General features: G+C 39.1%; 1 protein-coding gene across 6 annotated transcripts in view; it reads right to left on the bottom strand.

Annotated features, from left to right (window-relative positions):
* DBT (dihydrolipoamide branched chain transacylase E2) overlaps positions 1 to 17,512 on the bottom strand; it is a 45,812-nt gene extending 28,300 nt beyond the window's left edge. For 2 of the 6 annotated variants that reach the window (XM_064370221.1, XM_064370222.1), the window contains exons 1-3: positions 17,429 to 17,512; positions 9,625 to 9,748; positions 2,444 to 2,519 (exon numbers count right to left, since the gene is read on the bottom strand). In XM_064370221.1, coding sequence (XP_064226291.1) covers positions 2,444 to 2,519; positions 9,625 to 9,748; positions 17,429 to 17,479 — 251 coding nt within the window. In that variant the 5' untranslated portion in view covers positions 17,480 to 17,512. Of the gene's footprint in view, positions 1 to 720; positions 775 to 2,443; positions 2,520 to 9,624; positions 9,749 to 10,193; positions 10,216 to 17,428 lie in introns of those variants that run through there. The other 4 variants (XM_064370225.1, XM_064370224.1, XM_064370223.1 and 1 more) reach the window with 3 other exon arrangements.
* Positions 17,513 to 19,944: the final 2,432 nt, after the last annotated feature.

Here is a 19,944-nt window from a genome sequence, read left to right as displayed (position 1 = left end):
CCAAAGTATTGGGATAACAGGGGTGAGCCACCACACCTGGCCACATCTGTATTTTGTTTGTAACTTTTAAAAAAATCCTATCTGATTTATAAGACAGCCACATTAAAGCAATACTTATAAAACTGTGTTGATGTGCTTTATGATGCTTAAAAATGGAGTACATTCAATGTGGAATAAGAATTATTTGTTTTGTTTTTTGAGACAGGGTCTCACTCTGTTGCCCAGACTGGAATGCAGTGGCGCAATCCTGGCTCACTGCAACCTCTGCATCCTGGGCTCAAGCCATTCTCTCACCTCAGCCTCCCAAGCTGCTGGGACTACAGGCGTGTGCCACCATGCCTGGCTAATGGAATGATAATTCTAAAAAAGAAAAACAGGAATACATATGACAGAAACAGAAAAAGGAAGGAAGAGGTGATAGACCTATATTGGAGCAAATTTTTATATTCTGTTGAAATTAAGTTTCTACTAATCCAAATTATAGTGTTTTAAATTAACATGTTAATTGTAATCCTCAGGGCAACCACAAAGCAATTAACTTTAAATATACAGTAAAAAGGTTATGCACTCCAATAAAAAGGCAAAGATTGGCAGGATGGATTCTAAAAAAATGCTCCAACTATATGCTAAGAAATATAATTTAAATTCAACAACACAAATGGGTAAAAAGTAAAAGGATGGAAAAAGATATGTCACACAAGGCCAGGTGTGATGGCTCACCTGTAATCTCAGGACTCTGTAGTCCAACCTGGGCTACAAAGCAAGACCTTGTTTCTAAAAAAAAAAGAGAGAGAGAGAAAGATAGCAAGCTAGAGTGGCTATACTATCAGACAAAATAGACTTTCACACAAAATCACATATAAAATCTAAACTTGTCTCAGAAGTTTGTCAAAGGCTTTGTGAAATTTAAGTTTTTTCTTTTTCCATACATTTGCTGCCACAAATTCTAAAAATAAATGAGGTTTTATTCACCCTTTCACAAAACCACACTACCTTCTGTTAAATTATGCTTCCTTACATATTCAAATTTCGATTCTCAGGCTCCATTTTATAACATAGAATTCTGTCCTTTAGCATTTTACCTTTAGCATTTTACCAAGTGCAACATGATATATGTATATATATATATTTTTTTCTTTAGTTATTTATAGGTAATAAGTTAGAAAAAACATAATTCAAGAAAGTTCTTAATATTTCTTTAAAAACTTCTAAAAAACTAATCAAATGACTAGTTTCTCATTAAAAGAGCTTTTAGAATTTTAATAGGAATAAAATGATTTCCTCTTACAAGAGCTGTAAGCTCTATACTAAGCATATGAGTCTAGAGAATAAGAGGTAGAAATTAAGAAATGGTTTTTAAAAAACAACCAAAAAATGGTGCGGTGGCTCATGCCTGTAATCCCAACACTCTGGAAGGCCCAGGAGGGAGGCTCACTTGAGGCCAAGAGTTCAAGACGAGCATGGTCAACATAGCAAGACACAATCTCTACCAAAAAAAAAGAAAAAAAAAAATCTACAAAGATTTTTGACTACTGTCTTGGTCTTGAAAATAAAGTATTGCCAAATGCATTTCTTATACATGACATTATTTTGATCCTTTTAACACTACGGAGGTTGACAGAGTAAATTCTGTTATCCTCATTGACACATTAAGAGACCAAGTGAGTCACAGGTAGGACAGCTAATAAGTTTCAAGGTCAGGCTCTTCTGATTTGAAATCCATTGTTCTTTCCATAATCCCACGACGCCATCAGAGACATAACCATAAGGTATGTTTATGTTATTACAATTCTCTTCTAACTTACAAAGCAATAATAAGAAGTACAAGAAAAGAATGTTCAGGTGGTTGAACAAGATTCTTAAAAGGATCTTTAGTGGTATAAATCTAAGGTGGGAAGTAATCTATTTACTCATCTTACCTGCCACTTCTAAAAACCTCTAAAACTGAGTTTGGTACCCAGAGGTGTTTCTATTTTTCCAGAAGATGAAAGAAAGAAAAGGGATAGAGGATGAAAGTTTTTTGTTTGTTTGTTTCAGGCCCTTTTTAAGATAATTTTTTAATGTTTCAAAATTTATTTTTTGATTCATGATTTTTGGTAAAATATTTTCATCTCTTCTAAACATACAAGCAAACTGTATCAGGTAATGGTAAGTCAAACATACTTACATTCTTACTAAAGTCATTTTCAGTATAGTAAAGAGAGCTTAGACTACCTGATAGTTTTAAATCACATTGAATAAAATACTTTGATGTATGACAAATTCCATCACCACTATATCATCAACACAAGGTAATTCTACCTTATTGCTTTTTAAAATGCATTATGTGTTTTATAAAGAAGTTTCTCAGTTTAAATGGATTCCAACTATCCATTAAACAGTTATTTTTACTCAAATTGTTTTTAAATTTACTTAAAAGTTTTTTTTTTTCAGATTAACTTACCATTCTTTAACAGTTACTTCTCTAATCCCTTCTCCAATGTCTGAGAGCTTGAACTGAACAACCTGTCCACGAAGAGCTTCAAAGACAAATGAGAAATGATCTCATTAAGTATGTAACATATTACTAATATATATCTTCACATCTAAAATTAGAGAATGTTCTCAGAGACAGAAATTCTTCTATCTTACAGAAAGGAAAACAGCATTTTATAATTTTTTAAAGCATTATTCATAACCATTTATATTTATAACCATTATTCATAACCATCAGAGATTTAAATAAATTATTTTGCAACACAGACCTATTGGCACTGCCACAGAACTTACATTTTCCAACTTCCAAAACAGTCTGTGATAGGGCTATAAAAGGCCCTACTAACAAATTAATTAAATTTTGAAACAATGTAATGAACGGAAAATGGAACAAAGATACAAGAGAGACCCAGCTAGATATTCTTGTTTTAAGTTATGAAACTATAATAAATGAATAGATTTCTTTTGAATTTACATAACTATTCTTTCTCATTCTTAGTGGCTAAAAATCAGGTAGTTCTATACCTAGCAAACTTGATGGAAACTTGTTTGTCCAAACTTATGTTCTGCCAACTTATTCCTAAGTCTTCTCTTTCCTCTTTCCATTTTTTACCCCTTTTCAAATTTTTACCCATCCCTCCTTTTTTATTTTTCCTAACATCAAACACTATAACTTATTTATTTACTTACTGAACAGTTACTTTCAGTCAATATTATGTTTGGGAGTTTCTTCTTTTTTTGTGGTAAATAGCATTAAATTTTTCAAAGTTTGTTCATTTGTTGTTGTATACTATTTCATTACACAAATGTATCATTGTTGCCTTACCCATTCTACCCATTCTACTCTTGTGAAACTCTGGGCTGTTTCCAGTCTACAGCTCTTATGAGTAAAGCAGATGTTAACATTCTTGTCAAGTGTTCTTAGTACAAGTGGATACAAATTTCTGTTACATATATTCTGGGCCTTGAATTGCTGGATCATAAAGTGTACACTGACTTAGTTTATGACAGCAATGCCATACAGTCTTTCAAAGTGATTTTACAAATTTTCACTCATATCAATACTGTATGATAGTTCCTCTCCACATTTGTCACAATGCTTATGTTTTCACTCCTTGTTAGGTAGTTTTATCTAAATAAATAACGTACTTTTAGTTTGCATTTCTCTCATTACTAATAAGACCAAACACTTTTGCATATGTTTGGCATTTGTATACACTCTTGGTGAAGTGTTCTAACATTTTTCTATTTAATTTCAGTTAATAATTTACTACCTTGTTATTGAGTAACTACCATGCTAAAAGCAAAAGAATAGTGCATCATTTGAGAAAACCATTCACGCTATTTGAATGCTATTCCAACCACGTTAACTGCTAAGACTTAAAACATTCTACATTACAATATCACGCATTTCGTGTCTAAACTACAGTTATCACTTGTAACCTCTATGATTTTGTTGCTGTCCTCACATCATTGCCAATCTTTACAACAGGGGTCAAGTTGAGTACTTCCTCTTCGTGCTCCATGGTGTCTAACATCGGCAGTGCTCTTTTCCCCAAAACAGATTCATGTTTGTTTTATTACATTGAGGTTAATTTTCTAATATGTTGTTCAAGGCTTTTCATAACTTTCTCTTGCTTATGTATTTGGGATTAAGTCTCACCTTTCTATTTTATGGCATTTTGATTAAAATTATTTTTAGTTCCTTAGACTTGTCATTCTCCCCCGACCCACCTGGCCTTTGCTTGTGCTATTCTTTTTTTTTTTTTTAATTGTACTTTAGGTTCTGGGGTACATTAGGCAGTTCATGCAGGATTGTTGCAATAGGTGCATACATGGCAAGGTGGTTTGCTGCCTCCATCCCCCATCACCTATATCTGGCATTTTTCCCCATGTTATCCCTTCCCACCCTTCCACCCCCGCTCCCCGCTGTCCCTCCCATAACCTCCCCAACAGACCCCAGTGTCTGATGCTCTCCTCCCTATGTCCATGCGTTCTCATTGTCCCTGTGAGTGAGAACATGCGGTGTTTGATTTTCTGTTCTTGTGTCAGTTTGCTCAGAATGATGGTTTCCAGATTCATCCATGTCCCTATAAAGGACATGAGCTCATTGTTTTTTATGGTTGCATAGTATTCCATGGTGTATATGTGCCACATTTTCTTTGTCCAGTCTATCATTGATGGACATTTGGATTGGTTCCAGGTCTTTGCTATTGTAAACAGTGCCACAATGAACATACGTGTGCGTGTATCTTTATAACAGAATGATTTATAATCCTTTGGGTATATACCCAGTAATGGGATTGCTGGGTCAAATGGAATTTCTATTTCTAAATCCTTGAGGAATCACCACACTGTCTTCCACAATGATTGAACTAATTTACACTTCCATCAACAGTGTAACTTTTTTTTAGAGACAGTCTCACTATGTTGCCCAGGCTGTAGTGTAGCAGACATTCACAGTTGCGTGAATGCACACTACAGCCTCAAACTACCGGGCTCAAGCAATCCTCCTGCCTCCATCTCCCGGGTAAGCTGGGACCACAGAGGTATTGCCACCACACCCAGCTTCTTTGTAACACTTAGATGCCAATGATACTGTATGGTAATTATTCTCAAAAGAGAAAGTATTTCTGGTCAATTGGAAGCATGTATGGACCATCCCCCACCAACTTTTCCAGATTAACAAATGGCTCTGAACCTATTCAGGAATGCTCCTGTATTTTTAGACTGCTGTTAACCATATTTGTTTATAAAACATATAACAAATTAATTAGGGTTGTAAAATTTTCTTAAGTATGAGGAGTTTTAAAAAATACCAAATACATTTTGGTTATGGTGGTATTAGGTGCCTCTTACTTCCTCTCCAGCAAATTGGGCCCTCTCACAGCTTGCTGACTGGAGTAGAACCTGACACCTTTCTGAGTGGTTTAGCATTAAGAATCAAAAGCATTTTAAAAAAAAATTTTTAATCAACATTTTTGATTCAATAAGTAATTCTACTTTGCTAAAGAATGGTTACTATAGGGTTATAATGAAGAACTGGAAATCAATCTAAGTAACACAAAAAACAAGAAAATACACTATGGCACCTCAGCACCTCTATACAAAGCAATATGCAAGGAACAGCAAGAGCATGAAAATGTGATGGTTCATGGCAAGGTTAAAGAACAAACAGTTCTCTATGGCTGAGATACGGTATGTGGCAAGAAATCAGCCTAGATTAAAAAGACTTTGTGTACCATGCTAAAATATTTGAAATTTACCCTAAAGGTGATCAGGACCCAGTAGCAAATTAACATGGTCAGAAATTCTTTGCAGCTGTTCCCATAAGGAGGCCGAGTCTATTTCACCACTTCTTAAATCTGTGCTGGGCTGTGACTTGCTTTGACAAATGGAATATAACAGAAGTGAAGTGTGCAGGTTCACGAGACTAGGCCTCAAAAGTCCTCGCAGCTTCTCCCTTCTCCCTTTTGGAATGCTGCCCTAAAATCCTCATGTAAGGAAGCTGATCTAGTCTACTGGAGGATGAGACATCAAGAGAAGGAGAAACAAGGTGCCCCATCTGAAACCCAGTATGGATTGTCAGACACGTGAGTAAGACCATCTCGGACCTTCCAGTCCAGATGATCCTCTAGTCGAATATAGCCATATTAGGAAGCCCAGGCATCACCAGCAAGGGAACCACCCAGCCAACCCATAGAATCCTGAGAAATGATCAGTCCTTGTTGCTTTAAGCCTTAGTTGTGGGACTGTTTGTTATTCAGCAATAATTAACTGATACGGAATCCTATTTATAATATCAGATCTGCAACTTTAGGTCTATAATTTTAGAAAAAAAAATCTCTCTGGCAGGAGTGTGGTAGATGGAGTTAGGGAGTGGGTGGCAGAAGCAAAACAAGGCAGGGGAAGCAGGAGGCTACTTCAGAGAAGAAGCAGAAGTATGTAATTTATTAATGTATTTTTTTTTACAGTCAGGGTCTCACTCTGTTGCCCAGGCTAGAGTACAGTGGCACAATCAGCTCATGATAACTTCAAGTTCCTGGGCTCAAGTGATCCTCCCATCTCAGCTAGGACTAGCAGCTGACTACAAGTGCACACCACCATGCCCAGGTAATAAAAAAATTTTTTTTGTAGAGATCAGGTCTCACTTTTTTGTGGCCAAGGCTGCTCTTGAACTCCTGGCCTCAAGCAAGCCTCCTGCCTCAGCTTCCCAAAGTGCTGGGATTACAGGTGTGAGCTACTCTGTGCAGCACACTAGTATGTGATTTATATATTTATATACTTTTCAAAGCTGTTTGAAAAGATGACGGATTTAAGAAATACATAAGATGTAAAATTAATAGGTTTTACAAATTAATTTGTAATCAATTTGATCAAATTAATAATCAATTTGATATGAGACTAGAGTAAGGATAACTTTAGGTTTCTAGCTTAACTTTCTTTCCTTTCTTTTTTTTTTTGTGAGACAGGGTCTCACTCTGTTGGGCAGGCTAGAGGGCAGTGGCATGGTCATAGCTCACTGCAGCCTCAACATCCAGGGCTTGGGTGATCCTCCTACATCACACTCCCGAGTAGCTGGGACTACAGGTGTGGAGCACCATGCTCAGCTGACTTTTTAAAATTTTTTGTAGAGACAGGGTCTCACATCAATAGTTAGGCTAGGCTAGTCTAGCTTAATGATTTACTGAGCTAGGAAATATCAGAAGGAAAAGAGATTTGTAGAAGACTGAGTTTTGGGGACACTGGAATGGAGATGTTTTGTTAGTAGTTGGTGAGAGATCTGAGCTACGACTACAGATTCAGAAGTGTTCAATGAAGTGAGAGGTGAAGGCATGTGTGTAGATGTGGTACAAGAAGAGAGGGCAAAGGATGGGATCCTGTGAAAATCTGAAGTTTAAAAGAGAAGCAGAAGAAGAGAAACCTTATTAAGTGTCCAGAGAAAGCAGGCACTAAATACTTTACATATTCTAATGTGTTTAATCCACCCAAGTATAAGGATCTTTATTTTGTGTTCTGATAAATCCCAAGCATCTAGAACAGTGCCTTGGAACACAGAAGGTGATCAATAAATATTAATTGTTGAATGAATAAATTCTCACAAGAATACCATTAGTTAAATATTATGATTACTCCCATTTCCCAGATGACGAAACTTGCTCAAAGTTACATAGCTAGTAATTTGGAGACCAGGAATCCAAGTAGCCTGGAACTGGTGTATCCAGGAACTCAAAGCTCATAATAAGTGTTTACAGACTGGACCAAGAAGTTGCAGTATCTACTTGAATGACCTCTATTTTCTCTGGGAAGTAACAAAAAAAAAAAAATCAACTTTAAAAAATGGAAAATTTTTAAAAAGTAAAGAAGGTAAAGTTTACATATCCTAGTGGAGGATGACATAGAAAAACCATGGAAAATGGCCATGTTCCATCTTCCTGTAATCCCATCACTTTGAGAGGTCTGGGCAGGTGGATCACTTGAGGTCAGGAGTTTGAGGTCAGCCTGGCCAACATGGTGAAACCCTGTCTTTACTATATAAAAATTAGCCAGGGCCAGGCTTGGTGGTGGGCACCTGTAATCCCAGCTACTTGGGAGGCTGAGGCAGGAGAATTGCTTGAGCTTGACAAAAAGAGGTTGCAGTGAGCCGAGATTGCTTCACTGCATTCCAGCCTGGGGGAGAGAGACATAGAGAGAGAAAGAGAGATAGAGAGAGAAAAGAAGGAAGGAAGGAAGGGAGGGAGGAAACAAAAAGAAAAGAAAAGAAAGAGCAAAAACATAGAGGCAGAGGTTGGAGGATCTCTTGAGTCCAGGAGTTCTAGACCAGCCTGGGCAATGTGATAACACCCTGATAAATAAATAAATTAGCCAGGCCGGGCACAGTGGCTCACGCCTATAATCCCAGCACTTTGGGAGGCCGAGGCGGGTGGATCATGAGGTCAAGAGATCGAGACCATCCTGGTCAACATGGTGAAACCTCGTCTCTACTAAAAATACAAAAATTAGCTGGGCATGGTGGCATGCGCCTATAGTCTCAGCTACTTGGGAGGCTGAGGCAGGAGAATTACTTGAACCCAGGAGGCAGAAGTTGCAGTGAGCTGAGATCACGCCATTGCACTCCAGCCTGGGTAACAAGAGCGAAACTCCGTCTCAAAAAAAAAATAAGTAAATAAATTAGCCAAGTGTGGTGGTGCACACCTTTGTCCCACCTACTCAGAAGGTTGAGGCAGGAGGATCATTTGAGCCCATGAGTCTGAGGTTACAGTGAGCTATGATTGTGCCACTGCACTCCAGCCTGAGCAAGAGAGGGAGACCCTGTCTCAAAAAAAAAAGAGCATGGAAGGAGTGACTTGGGGTCTGCCTGGAATTCCCCCATTTTTCATTACCAGCACAAACTAAGCCCTCATGTATCTGTCAAAAACTTAATGGTGTAACAAAATTCTAGGGTTCTTTATCAGGGTTCTAAATAGAACATCAGGGAAAAATAACAGTTCTCGTGCCCTTGCCAAATCTAATCCTTAATCCTTCAAGTTTTTTACATGGTAAAAGCCAGGGAACTTTGTATTTAGGACTAAATCAGGCTGATTTCATCACACCATGTTCACATGACAGATTAAGTGCTTCATTCAACAAACGATACCACAATGTGTATAACAACACAAAGATACTTCTATTAAATTAACAATTACCTTGATTGAGAAAGTCATATCAATGCTGACTGTTGCCCTTAGATGAGCCAGATGATAATAGATGGTGCAACACAACCCATGTCCAACTTTATAAAGACACAAGTGCTGGGCCAGATAGCTCACACCTATAATCCCAGTTCTTTGAGCTTGAGCTCGGGAGTTCAGGTTATAGTGAGCTGTGGTTGCACCATTAAACTCCAACCTGGGCGACAGAGTGTGATCCTGTCTCTAAAACAATTTTTTTAAAAAGAGGTGACAGTATTAAGGAAACTATGCAAAAAAAAAAGGGCAAGAAAAAAGAAAATGAGAATTGGAAAGATGTGGGGAGATAGGGAGGGCCCGGCTAGAAATAGAGAGTCAACTTTCGTTTTAATTTAGAAGGTCTTCAATCAACTACTAAAAAACATTACTGAATGAGATACAAAGCATTATTTTATACATGTTATTCTGAAATCATACTTACCAGCAGTTGTTTTCAGGAAGTGATGTGGATGACTATACTTGAATAAAGGATAACCGAAGAAACACACATAATTTGGCTTCAAAACATGAACATTACTACATGTTTGAAAATAGCGAACACAAATCTACAGATGAGAAAACAAAAAGTAAAAGCATTTATAAACAATCTCAATGGCTTATCTCTAAGTATAAATTGAATTTCAATTCCATTCTAAAAGTAGAACAATTATCGCAATAGAAATATTATATCCTTAGATTTATATTTGTTATATTTATGATCCTTGCCCAAAATTCCTTCTGAAAGTAAAGACATTTTAACAGTGTATTCTGTATAAATACATCAGCTTATAGGTATGCTTAAGTCACTGGACTTCCTCAACTAAAACTACTAAAGAATTCTAAAGTAATAGTTTCTAAAAACAATGAAAAACTTGTATAGTATGATACCCCAAAGTTTACTTATAGTAACTTATAGATGACTCTTTAGAATTAACTATTTTATATAATACCTTAGTATAATATTATTTACAAATATATTATAAATAATAGGTCGGGCGCGGTGGCTCACACCTGTAATACCAGCCGAGGTGGGAGGATCACGAGGTCAAGAGATTGACACCACCCTGGCCAACGTGGTGAAACCCCATCTCTACTAAAATACAAAAAATTAGCTGGGCATGGGGGCGTGCACCTGTCGTCCCACCTACTCAGGAGGCTGAGGCAGGGGAATCACTTGAACCTGGGAGGTGGAGGTTGCGGTGAGTCGAGGTCACACCACTGCACTCCAGCCTGGCGACAAAGCAAGACTCTGTCTCAAAAGAAAAAAAAAGAAAGAAAGAAATAAGTAGGCCCAAATGTATTCAACTCTATATATCAAAACCTAAGTGTCTGAAAGGTATTGTGTGTGTGTATATGTGTGTGTATATTTGAGGCAGGTTCTTACTCTGTTGCCCAGGCTGGAGTGCAGTGGTGCAATCAGAGCTCAATGAAGCCTTGACCTTCCAGGCTCAAGGAATCCTCTCACCTCAGCCTTCTGAGTATCTGGGACCACAGGCACATACCACTAGACCCACTTAATTTTGTTTATTATTTGTAGAGACAAGGTCTCACTATGTTTCCCAGGCTGGACTCACTATGCTTCCCAGGCTGGACTCTATGTTTCCCAGGCTGGACTTCAACTCCTGAGCTCAAGCAATCCTGCCTCAGCCTCCCAAAGTGCTAGAATTACAGATGTGAGCCACCACACCAGGCCATAATATTTTATTTTGAAAGTTAATATTTCAATGCTATTAATACTTAACAATATCACACTGTAAATACCAACTACAGAAATTTATTTATTTACTTATTTAATTTTAAAGCCCTAAGCTTATTTCTCTATGTAGAAATTTCTATCCTTCTTAGTAGGAATATTGATAAGTGAAACTTTTTCATGTATGTAGCAGAGTCACTTTTACTTTAAAAAAAATCATGTATATTAGTGGTAATTAGCTCTTAAATTTTAAAGGCTATGTTATAATAAACATTATAATTATAGTCATGCTTTAATACATATTTATAAACTAGAATTTTGGTGTTTTTCTGATAGCAAATAATATAAAATTTAAAGTTTAGTTTACTGACAAGAACAATACATTTAAATTCTTATTTACTTTAATTTCCAAGTTACTACTGATTTCTGAAGGCAAAGAAAAACTGAAGATCCCTTTCCTAAAACATGAATAATCTTAAATCATTCATCTTAACTTTAAAGATCACCCTAGTCAACTAATCTTTATAATATCTATATTTTATTCTTGTTAACATTAACAATTCATGGCCAGGTGCGGTGGCTCACGCCTGTAATCCCAGCACTTTGGGAGGCCGAGGTGGGTGGATCACGAGGTCAAGAGATCGAGATCATCCTGGTCAACATGGTGAAACCCCGTCTCTACTAAAAATACAAAAAATTAGCTGGGCATGGTGGCGCGTGCCTGTAATCCCAGCTACTCATGAGGCTGAGGCAGGAGAATTGCCTGAACTCAGGAGGCGGAGGTTGCAGTGAGCCGAGATAGCGCCATTGCACTCCAGCCTGGGTAACGAGAGTGAAACTCCGTCTCAAAAAAAAAAAAAAAAAAAAAAAAAAAAATTTCAGGAAATACAAAGCCTAACTAAAATAATTAAAATTGAAAGCTTAAAACCAGCAGTTTTAATGATGGTTTTCATTAAATTCTTTAAGGAAAGAATTCTCTTTCCCAAACATTTCTATTTTGTTTGTCCTTCCTTCCTCCTTCAGCTCCCATAATCCTGACTCTTGGTCAGCAATAAAATCAAAGGAGTAAATCAACCTGTTTCATTAGACGTAAAATTTAGGGACAGTAAGGAAAGTTTTGAAGTATATAGATTCACTTTGATTTAAATAAAATTGTTCATATTTTTTAAATCTGTGAAAGGAAATTAAACTACTAGTCAGTCTTACCTTCAACAACGACACAACTCCTATTGAACTATTCATGGGTCAGGGGCAACACAAACCACCGAACATAACATTTATTGAGTGCCTTCTATGTGCTGAGTACTTCAAAGGTCTTTTCAGACAGGCTGGGCCAGAGGCTCTCACCTGTAATCCCAGCACTTTGGGAGACTGAGGTGAGTGGATCGCTTGAGGTCAAGAGTTTGAGACTAGCCTGACCAACATGGCGAGACCCCTTCTCTACTAAAAATATACAAATTAGCTGGACGTGGTGGACACACCTGTAGTCCCAGCTACTCGGGAGGCTGAGGCACAAGAATTGCTTGAACCCAGGAGGCAGAAGTTGCAGTGAGCCAAGATCACACCACTGCACTCCAGCCTGGGTGACAGAGTGAAACTCCATCTCAAAATGGAGTTTCGCTCTGTCGTCCAGGCTGGAGTGCAGTGGCACCATCTCAGCTTACTCTGCGCCCCAGGTTCAAGCGATTCTCATGCCTCTGCCTCCCAAGTAACTGGGACTACAGGTGTGCGCCCCCATGTCTGGCTAATTTTTGCATTTTTAGTAGCGGGGGGGGTCTCACCATGTTGGCCAGGCTGGTCTCAAACTCTTGACCTCAAGCGATCCACTCACCTTAGTCTCCCAAAGTGCTGGGATTACAGGCATGAGCCAAGGTGCTCAGCCCAGATGTCATCTTTATATCTTACAATTTCCCTGTGGAACATACATGTTAGCCCTCTTCCACACACAGGAAACTGATGGGAAAGGTGAAGTAATTTATCCAAGGTCATACAGCAAATAAGTGGGACAATCGAGCTCTGAAGCCAAGCAAATCTGATGTCAAAGACCCTAGAAGTAGGAGAAATAATCCCAAATTTCAAAGAGTTTACAACCTATGTGAGAAAATACACACACACACACAAACACACTCAAGCTTGGACATGCATACTCTAACTTTTTGTAATAAAAGGCATAGGCTTCTTCAGTATAATCCACAGGTTCACAAAAAAAAAAAAAAAAAAAAGAGGCATAGGCAGTAAGTGATAAAGGAGTTTAAGTAGGCCAGGCACAGTGGCTCATGCTCTAATCCCATTGCACTCCAGCCTGGGCAACAGAGCAAAACTTCATCTCAGAAAAAAAAAAAAAAGGAGTTTAGAGGGGTCTGGTGGGTGCTTTTTCATGTTAGTGTGACCTGGGAAGGCTTCTTGAAGGAAGATTTAAGCTGCACTATGTATAATAAGCATACACAATAAAAAAGCAGAAGGGCACTTTTCAGGCAGCGTAAATAAACTATAGCAGAAGTTTACTCAGCATATCTGCTGGGACTTTGAGCAGCTTGATTTGACTTGAAAAAAGGTATAAAAGGGAACAGTAAATAGCTCAAGGAGAAAATGGTTGATGACTATAATGTCGGTATAAGGACTTCCACTTTGGCCTCCCAAAATGTTGGGATTACAGGCATGAGCCACTGCACCTGGCTGAATTATTTTTTAAAATCAAAGAAAGACCTATTTTAGTCAAATAATTGTGTTAAGAGTTAGACTACATGTGTAGTTGTTCAACCAGGATGTATTTGAGAATGAAAATGGGGTTATTAATAATTGCCTTGAATCACTAGGGGTGAGTTGGGGTGTCACCTCAGGCAAATTGGTACAGATGGTCTCCATAGAATTAGGTGTCTTATTGCTTCAAATACAAATTACATATAACTAGTAATTATATAAGGATGTCTTTTTAAAATTGGTAGTTTAAAGCCTTATGCTTAGTTTACTAGTCTAGCTGGGGGTGGTGGCTCACACTTGTAATCCCAGCATTTTGGGAGACTGAGACAGGAGGATCACTTGAGCCCAGGAGTTTAAGACCATCCTGGACAAAAAAGCAAGACCCTGTTTTTTTTTTGAGATGGAGTCTTGTTCTGTTTTTGCTTACTTTTTATAAAAATTTTTAAAACTGAGTTTTTTGTTTTTACTAAGTCACTTAAAAAATATTTATGAGCGGCCGGGCGCGGTGGCTCAAGCCTGTAATCCCAGCACTTTGGGAGGCCGAGGCGGGTGGATCACGAGGTCAAGAGATCGAGACCATCTTGGTCAACATGGTGAAACCCCGTCTCTACTAATACAAAAAAAAAAATTAGCTGGGCACGGTGGCGCGTGCCTGTAATCCCAGCTACTCAGGAGGCTGAGGCAGGAGAATTGCCTGAACCCAGGAGGCGGAGATTGCGGTGAGCCGAGATCGCGCCATTGCGCTCCAGCCTGGGTATCAAGAGCGAAACTCCGTCTCAAAAAAAAAAAAAAAAAAAAAAAAAAAAAAAAAATATTTATGAGCACCTACAATATGCCAGGCATTTGGGGTTATACAGAGAACAAAATAGATGCAATTCCTTCCCTTATAGAATGCACAGTCCAGTGAAAAGTAATAAAAGGGGTAAACAGGTGATTATAACACTTGCTATAATGAAAGAAATAGAGTGTGTTAAGGGAAATAGCTGGACAAAGTTACGTTGATGTAAGATCTGAGGGATGAGTAGGAGTAACCCAGGGGATGAGGTGTGTTGCAGACAAGGTCATAGGGAAGTAAGGCAAGAGTCTTTAAAGCAGAAGAAATACCTGTGCAAAGGTCTGGAGTTAAGAGAGAAAGCACAGTGTGTGTGTTCAATTAATTCAAGTTGTTCAACAGAGTTCTAGTGTAGTTTAGTGTGGAATAAGCATGGGGAGGTGTCAGAGTTGGGGTTGGGATGGGTAGGTTTTGGTAAGTAATTAAGTCTGAAAGATTGGAAAGGCCCAGATCATAAATAGCCTCATAGTCATTTGAATTTTGGACATCTTGCTGAAGGCAGTTTTAAGCAAGAAAATGACATTATCAAATGTCTCTTACTTTACAAGATGACTCTGCCTACACTATGGAGAATGGGTTAGAAAAACGACAAGACCACTGGAGGCAGATAATCCAATTAGGAAGGACCAAGACACCTCTAGTTGAGGGCAAGGTGGAAAAATAGTGACTAGATTTCTTCAGAGAGAATTACAGGTTCAAATCAAGAGAAACTGGGCCGGGACCAGTGGCTAATGCCTGTCATCCCAGCACTTTGGGAGGCCAAGCTGGGCAGATAACCTGAAATTAGGAACTCGAGATGAGCCTGGTCAACATGGCAAAACCCCGTCTCTACCAAAGATGCAAAAATTAGCCGGGCACGGTGGTGTGCACCTGTAGTCCCAGCTAACTGGGAGGCAGAGGTTGCAGTGAGCCGAGACTGTGCCACTGGACTCCAGCCTGGGCAACAGAGCAAAACTCTATCTCAAAAAATAAATAAATAAATAAAATAAAGAGAAACTGGTTTGAGGGTTCAGTTCTGGAACCTGAAGAGTCTGACCTGCTTTGAAGCTGTATGGCAGACACTGTGAGAAGACTAAAGAAAGCTTTTCTGCTGGGTGCGGTAGCTCACGCTGTAATCCCAGCACTTTGGGAGGCCGAGGTGGGTGGATCACCTGAGGTCAGGAGTTCAAGACCAGCTGTCTTTACTGAAAATACAAAAATTAGCCGGGCATGGTGATGCACACCTGTAGTCCCAGCTACTCGGGAGGCAAAGGCAGGAGAATCACTTGAACCTGGGAGATGGAGGTTGCAGTGAACCAAGATCAGGGCACTGCAATCCAACCTAGGTGACAGAGTGAGACTCTGTCTCAAAAAAAAAAAAAAAGAGAGAGACAAGTTTTTTCTAAGCTCCCTTGTGCTAGCAGTGGCCACGTAACACAGTTCTGGCCAGTAAAACTGGAACCTCCTCTTCTTCCTCCTTCCTGCCTTAAACATAAAATAAGAAGTGTAGCAGCCCTCTTGTAACTAGTAGGAAAAGGACAAATGAACTACTAGGGAAATGACAGCATTGATAATGATAAACCACTTAATCAATGCGAGCTGATATCTAATTTGGAGATGCTCTGTATGCATGGATACTTAATTTCCTATTTATTGGTTGGGTTTTTATTAACTACAGCTGGAAAATATCACACACATATGAAACTGGAAATTTCCAGGACAGTAGGATATATATGGGTTTGGAGTACACCTGATTGGAAGACTGGGGAACTTTAAGACTCATCAGCATAGATGGTAACTGTATCCAAAGAGTGGATGGGATAACCCAGAAAGTGGGAAAAGTGCAGAGAACCGAAGTTAGAGCCCTTTAGAAACAGCAATATTTAAAAGGTGGTAGGGAAAGAGGATATTGGCACGAAGCGGTCAAAGATGTAGAAAGAATAATATTGGGAAACTGGTGTCACAGAAAACAAGAATGGAAAGCTCTAGAAAGAAGAGAGACCAAGAAGTGTTAAGTGTTGCTCAGAAGAGCTCTCTTCTCCTCGTTATCTCTTACTTATCCTTCTTACATCTCAAGTGGTACAGTATCTTCTGGGAACTCCTCTCTGACCCCCAAGTCCACCATAGGTGTCCACTCCTGTGTATTCCTGTAGCTATAGGCACTTGTCCCATAACAGCACTTCTCATGCTGGGTTGTAATTTCTTAGTATCTGTCTCTCTCTCCTTTGTCCTCCACCACAATATTGTAATCTCTTGAGAATGAAGAGATGATGTCTATTTCATATTTGTACCTCCAGTGCCTAACGCAGTACCTGGTACATAGCAGGCTCTTGGAAGTTTTTTTAAGATCAGGGGTCCACCAAGGCAGGGAGAAGAAACACTCCGCAAACAGGGTGAAACAGTATCATTACCAGGATGTGTCAGTGCTTGGTGCTAAGACTGGGAGAAAGAGAGGGAAGTGCAGGGGAGATGCTGGTGGGTCATAGCCTTGTTGACAAAAGGGTAGGAATGGTATGTGGTGTGGACGTAGAAGTACAAGCCAAATGAGTGACTCCTGAGCTGCTCATTTCTTTGGAAGCAGGGATCCCTGATGATATTCTATAACTTCAACGGCCTCTACATTGTAAATTTCGTGAGGGTAGGGGTTGTGTTGCAGTGTTTGGCATACTGTGGATATGCAATAAATGCTGAACGAATATATCTATGGATCCACAGCACCTATCACAATGCCTGGCACCTGGAAGGCGCGCAATGAAACGCTAGCTGGGCCTCGGGGTATAGCTGGAGCAGGAGGACGGCTGAGTTGCTACAGAAGCGCGTCTAGGTAAGGGGAGGGAAGAGCTAGGTAAGGGGAGGAAGGTTTTCCACTCCAGACTAGTCAACTCGCTCCGTTCTCTACCCTTTATTTTGCATGCACCCCTTCCCCTCTCCATCACGCGTGCCCTGGACGCCTGGCACCGGAGGAGAAAGTAACACACCATTCCTGGATGACTCCGGACAAACCACTCCTTCCCGGCCTCAGATCTGCCCAAACCTGCTTACCAGCTGCCCCGCATTCCTGCTCCAAGTTCTCAGCAGACGGACTGCAGCCATCTTACCCCGGAAATGACAACTGCGCCGCAGACCCGAGAGACGCCTCCGCCGGATGACCTATCAGGAGGTGGGAAACGCACCGCCCCCTGGGCGGCCAATAGGGAGGGAAGAAATGAACCTCCCACCCAACAGCCAACCAGGGAGCGGGGCGGGTCTGAGCTAAACCCTAGGGTCTGGGACCCAGGGAGGGAAAAGAGCCTGGGGGACGGGGGCGGGGCAGAGGGCAGCCCACATTTAACTTGAGGGGACAAAGTCGGGCAAGACACTGCTATGAAAATACAGATGCACGGAAGATAATCGTTTTAGTGTCTATAACGGGGGAAATAGAGAGTATTAAGGAAACACAAAGGAAGGGCACTTATCTGAAGAAAGTTATGTTGAAGTAGGACCTGAGGGATGCGTAGGAAAACATTTCCCTTTCTTCATCTTGTAGTGTAACCGCCTCAAGTACAGAAAATAGAACACTTATATACTTTGTAGTAAGGCTCTGGACCACTAGTTGTTTCACAGGTCCATATAGCAGTACTTCCCAATGACTTGCACTTTTTTTTACACCCTTTTAGTGTTTTTGATTACCAAAATTGGCTAATCAATTTTCTTTCATGAAAGTTGAACATTACCTAATGTCTAAAATAAACATGTCATCAACTTCTTTCTTTTTACAGACGGTTGTCAGATGCAGCTAACTAGCATATGCGATACATGTCACAGATATATGATCTTCATTTACTTGTCTCTTGGAGAAATGTCAAATTCAGATCAAGTGGAACTGGTAAAGGAAACAGGCAACAACTAGGAAACCAATTTCTGGAAATGACCAGGATGACATTAGTCTGTTATTGCTTCTTACGTGGGAATGAAAATCTTCACAAATGTCTAAGGAATTACAGAGAAAAAAAACTAGAACAAATATTTTAAATCCTCAACATTGAAGATTGCTGGTTATGAAACAAAATCTCAGGTATTTCACAACTTCATTGTTTAATGTGACCCAAAAACTTTTCCCCCTCATTTGCCAGCCATTTTATGTATTACACACCTACACACATAAAATCATTGCAAACAATAAATCTTACTATCTTTTTTGTTTGTTTGGTAGGGTCTTTTGGGTCGGGCGTGGTGGGACATGCCCATAATTCCAACACTTGGGGAGGCCGAGGCAGTCGAATGGCTTGAGCTCAGGAGTTCAAAATGGGATCTGTCTGTGTTGCCCCGGCTCATCTGAAAGTCCTGGTCTCAAGGGGTGATCGTCCCATTTCAGCCTCCTAAAGTCCTAGCATTACAGGCATGAGCCACTAGGCCTGGCCTAAATAGTTATCTTTATCAGAAAATCTGAACTCAAAAGAATTTCAACTTTTTATATTTCCTTAAAAATGTTTATAGCCATTATTATTTGATTGATAATCCTAAAAGCATGTGTTTGTATAAAAAGCAGTAGCAGTTGTACCTTTCAAATGAATCATCTTCCTTCCAAGGTGCTGCTATACAACTTCCTTCCTCTTCATTTCCTTTTTAACTGTACCTGCTCCTCAGAAGGTCACTAGTTTACGTTCCATTACTGACTTTTTATCTAAATGGATTCTTGCTTCTATATTAAGTATAATATTTCATTCCAGCATCTGGAAAGAAATACACCATCTATTCCCTAGTTAATTCTTTTATTCGAGTTTGAAAGAAACAAAGACCCCAATTGTTCTCTTTATTTAAATTTTAAAATGACCAGTTATGACCCACCAATTCTACTCCTGGATAGCTACCTAAGAGAAATGACAATAGTGTTCACACAAAGACTTGTATAGGAATAATCATAACAGCATAATAGCCAAAATCTAGAATCAGCCCAGATGTCCATTAACAGGTGAATAAACAAAATGTGGTACATCCATATACTGAAATATTATTCATGTTAAAAATGACTGAGGTACTATACTTGCTATGACATGGATGAACATCAAAAAAATTATGCTAAGTAAAAGAATACAGGCACAAAAGGTCACGTTACATGATTCCATTTACATTAAATGTCCAGAAAATGATGATTTATAGAGATGAAAAACAGATTCATTTTAGTTGTATTAGTTATATAATAAGATTATATTAGTATTACTAATTAAGATTAGCATCAGTTAGAAAACAAATTAGCCTGGGGTTAGAGGTGGAAGGGGTAGTGATTGCAGAGGCAAGAGAGATTTTTTTGTGATGATGAAAATTTCCTCTTACCAGTTTGTGGCAATGATAATATAATTCTGTACATTTACTAAAAATCTTTGAATTATACACTTAAGACAGGTGAATTTTATGGTATGTAAAGCATGCCATAATAAAGCAGTTAAAATTGTGTTATATGGGAGAACAATGAACATATGAATAAAAACAAATACATAAGTCACAAAATAATATAACAAAAATCCTTGAACCTATCACTCAACTTTAAGAAATAGAAACTATGGAAAAACGTATCATGT

This window comes from Aotus nancymaae, unplaced genomic scaffold (genome assembly GCF_030222135.1).
Source record: "Aotus nancymaae isolate 86718 unplaced genomic scaffold, 86718_ANA_hifiasm-v0.15.2.pri h1tg000103l, whole genome shotgun sequence".
In the NCBI taxonomy this organism is placed as follows: Eukaryota; Metazoa; Chordata; class Mammalia; order Primates; family Aotidae; genus Aotus; species Aotus nancymaae.
Note: the sequence above shows the minus strand (reverse complement) of the source record. Positions and strands in the feature narration are given on the sequence as shown.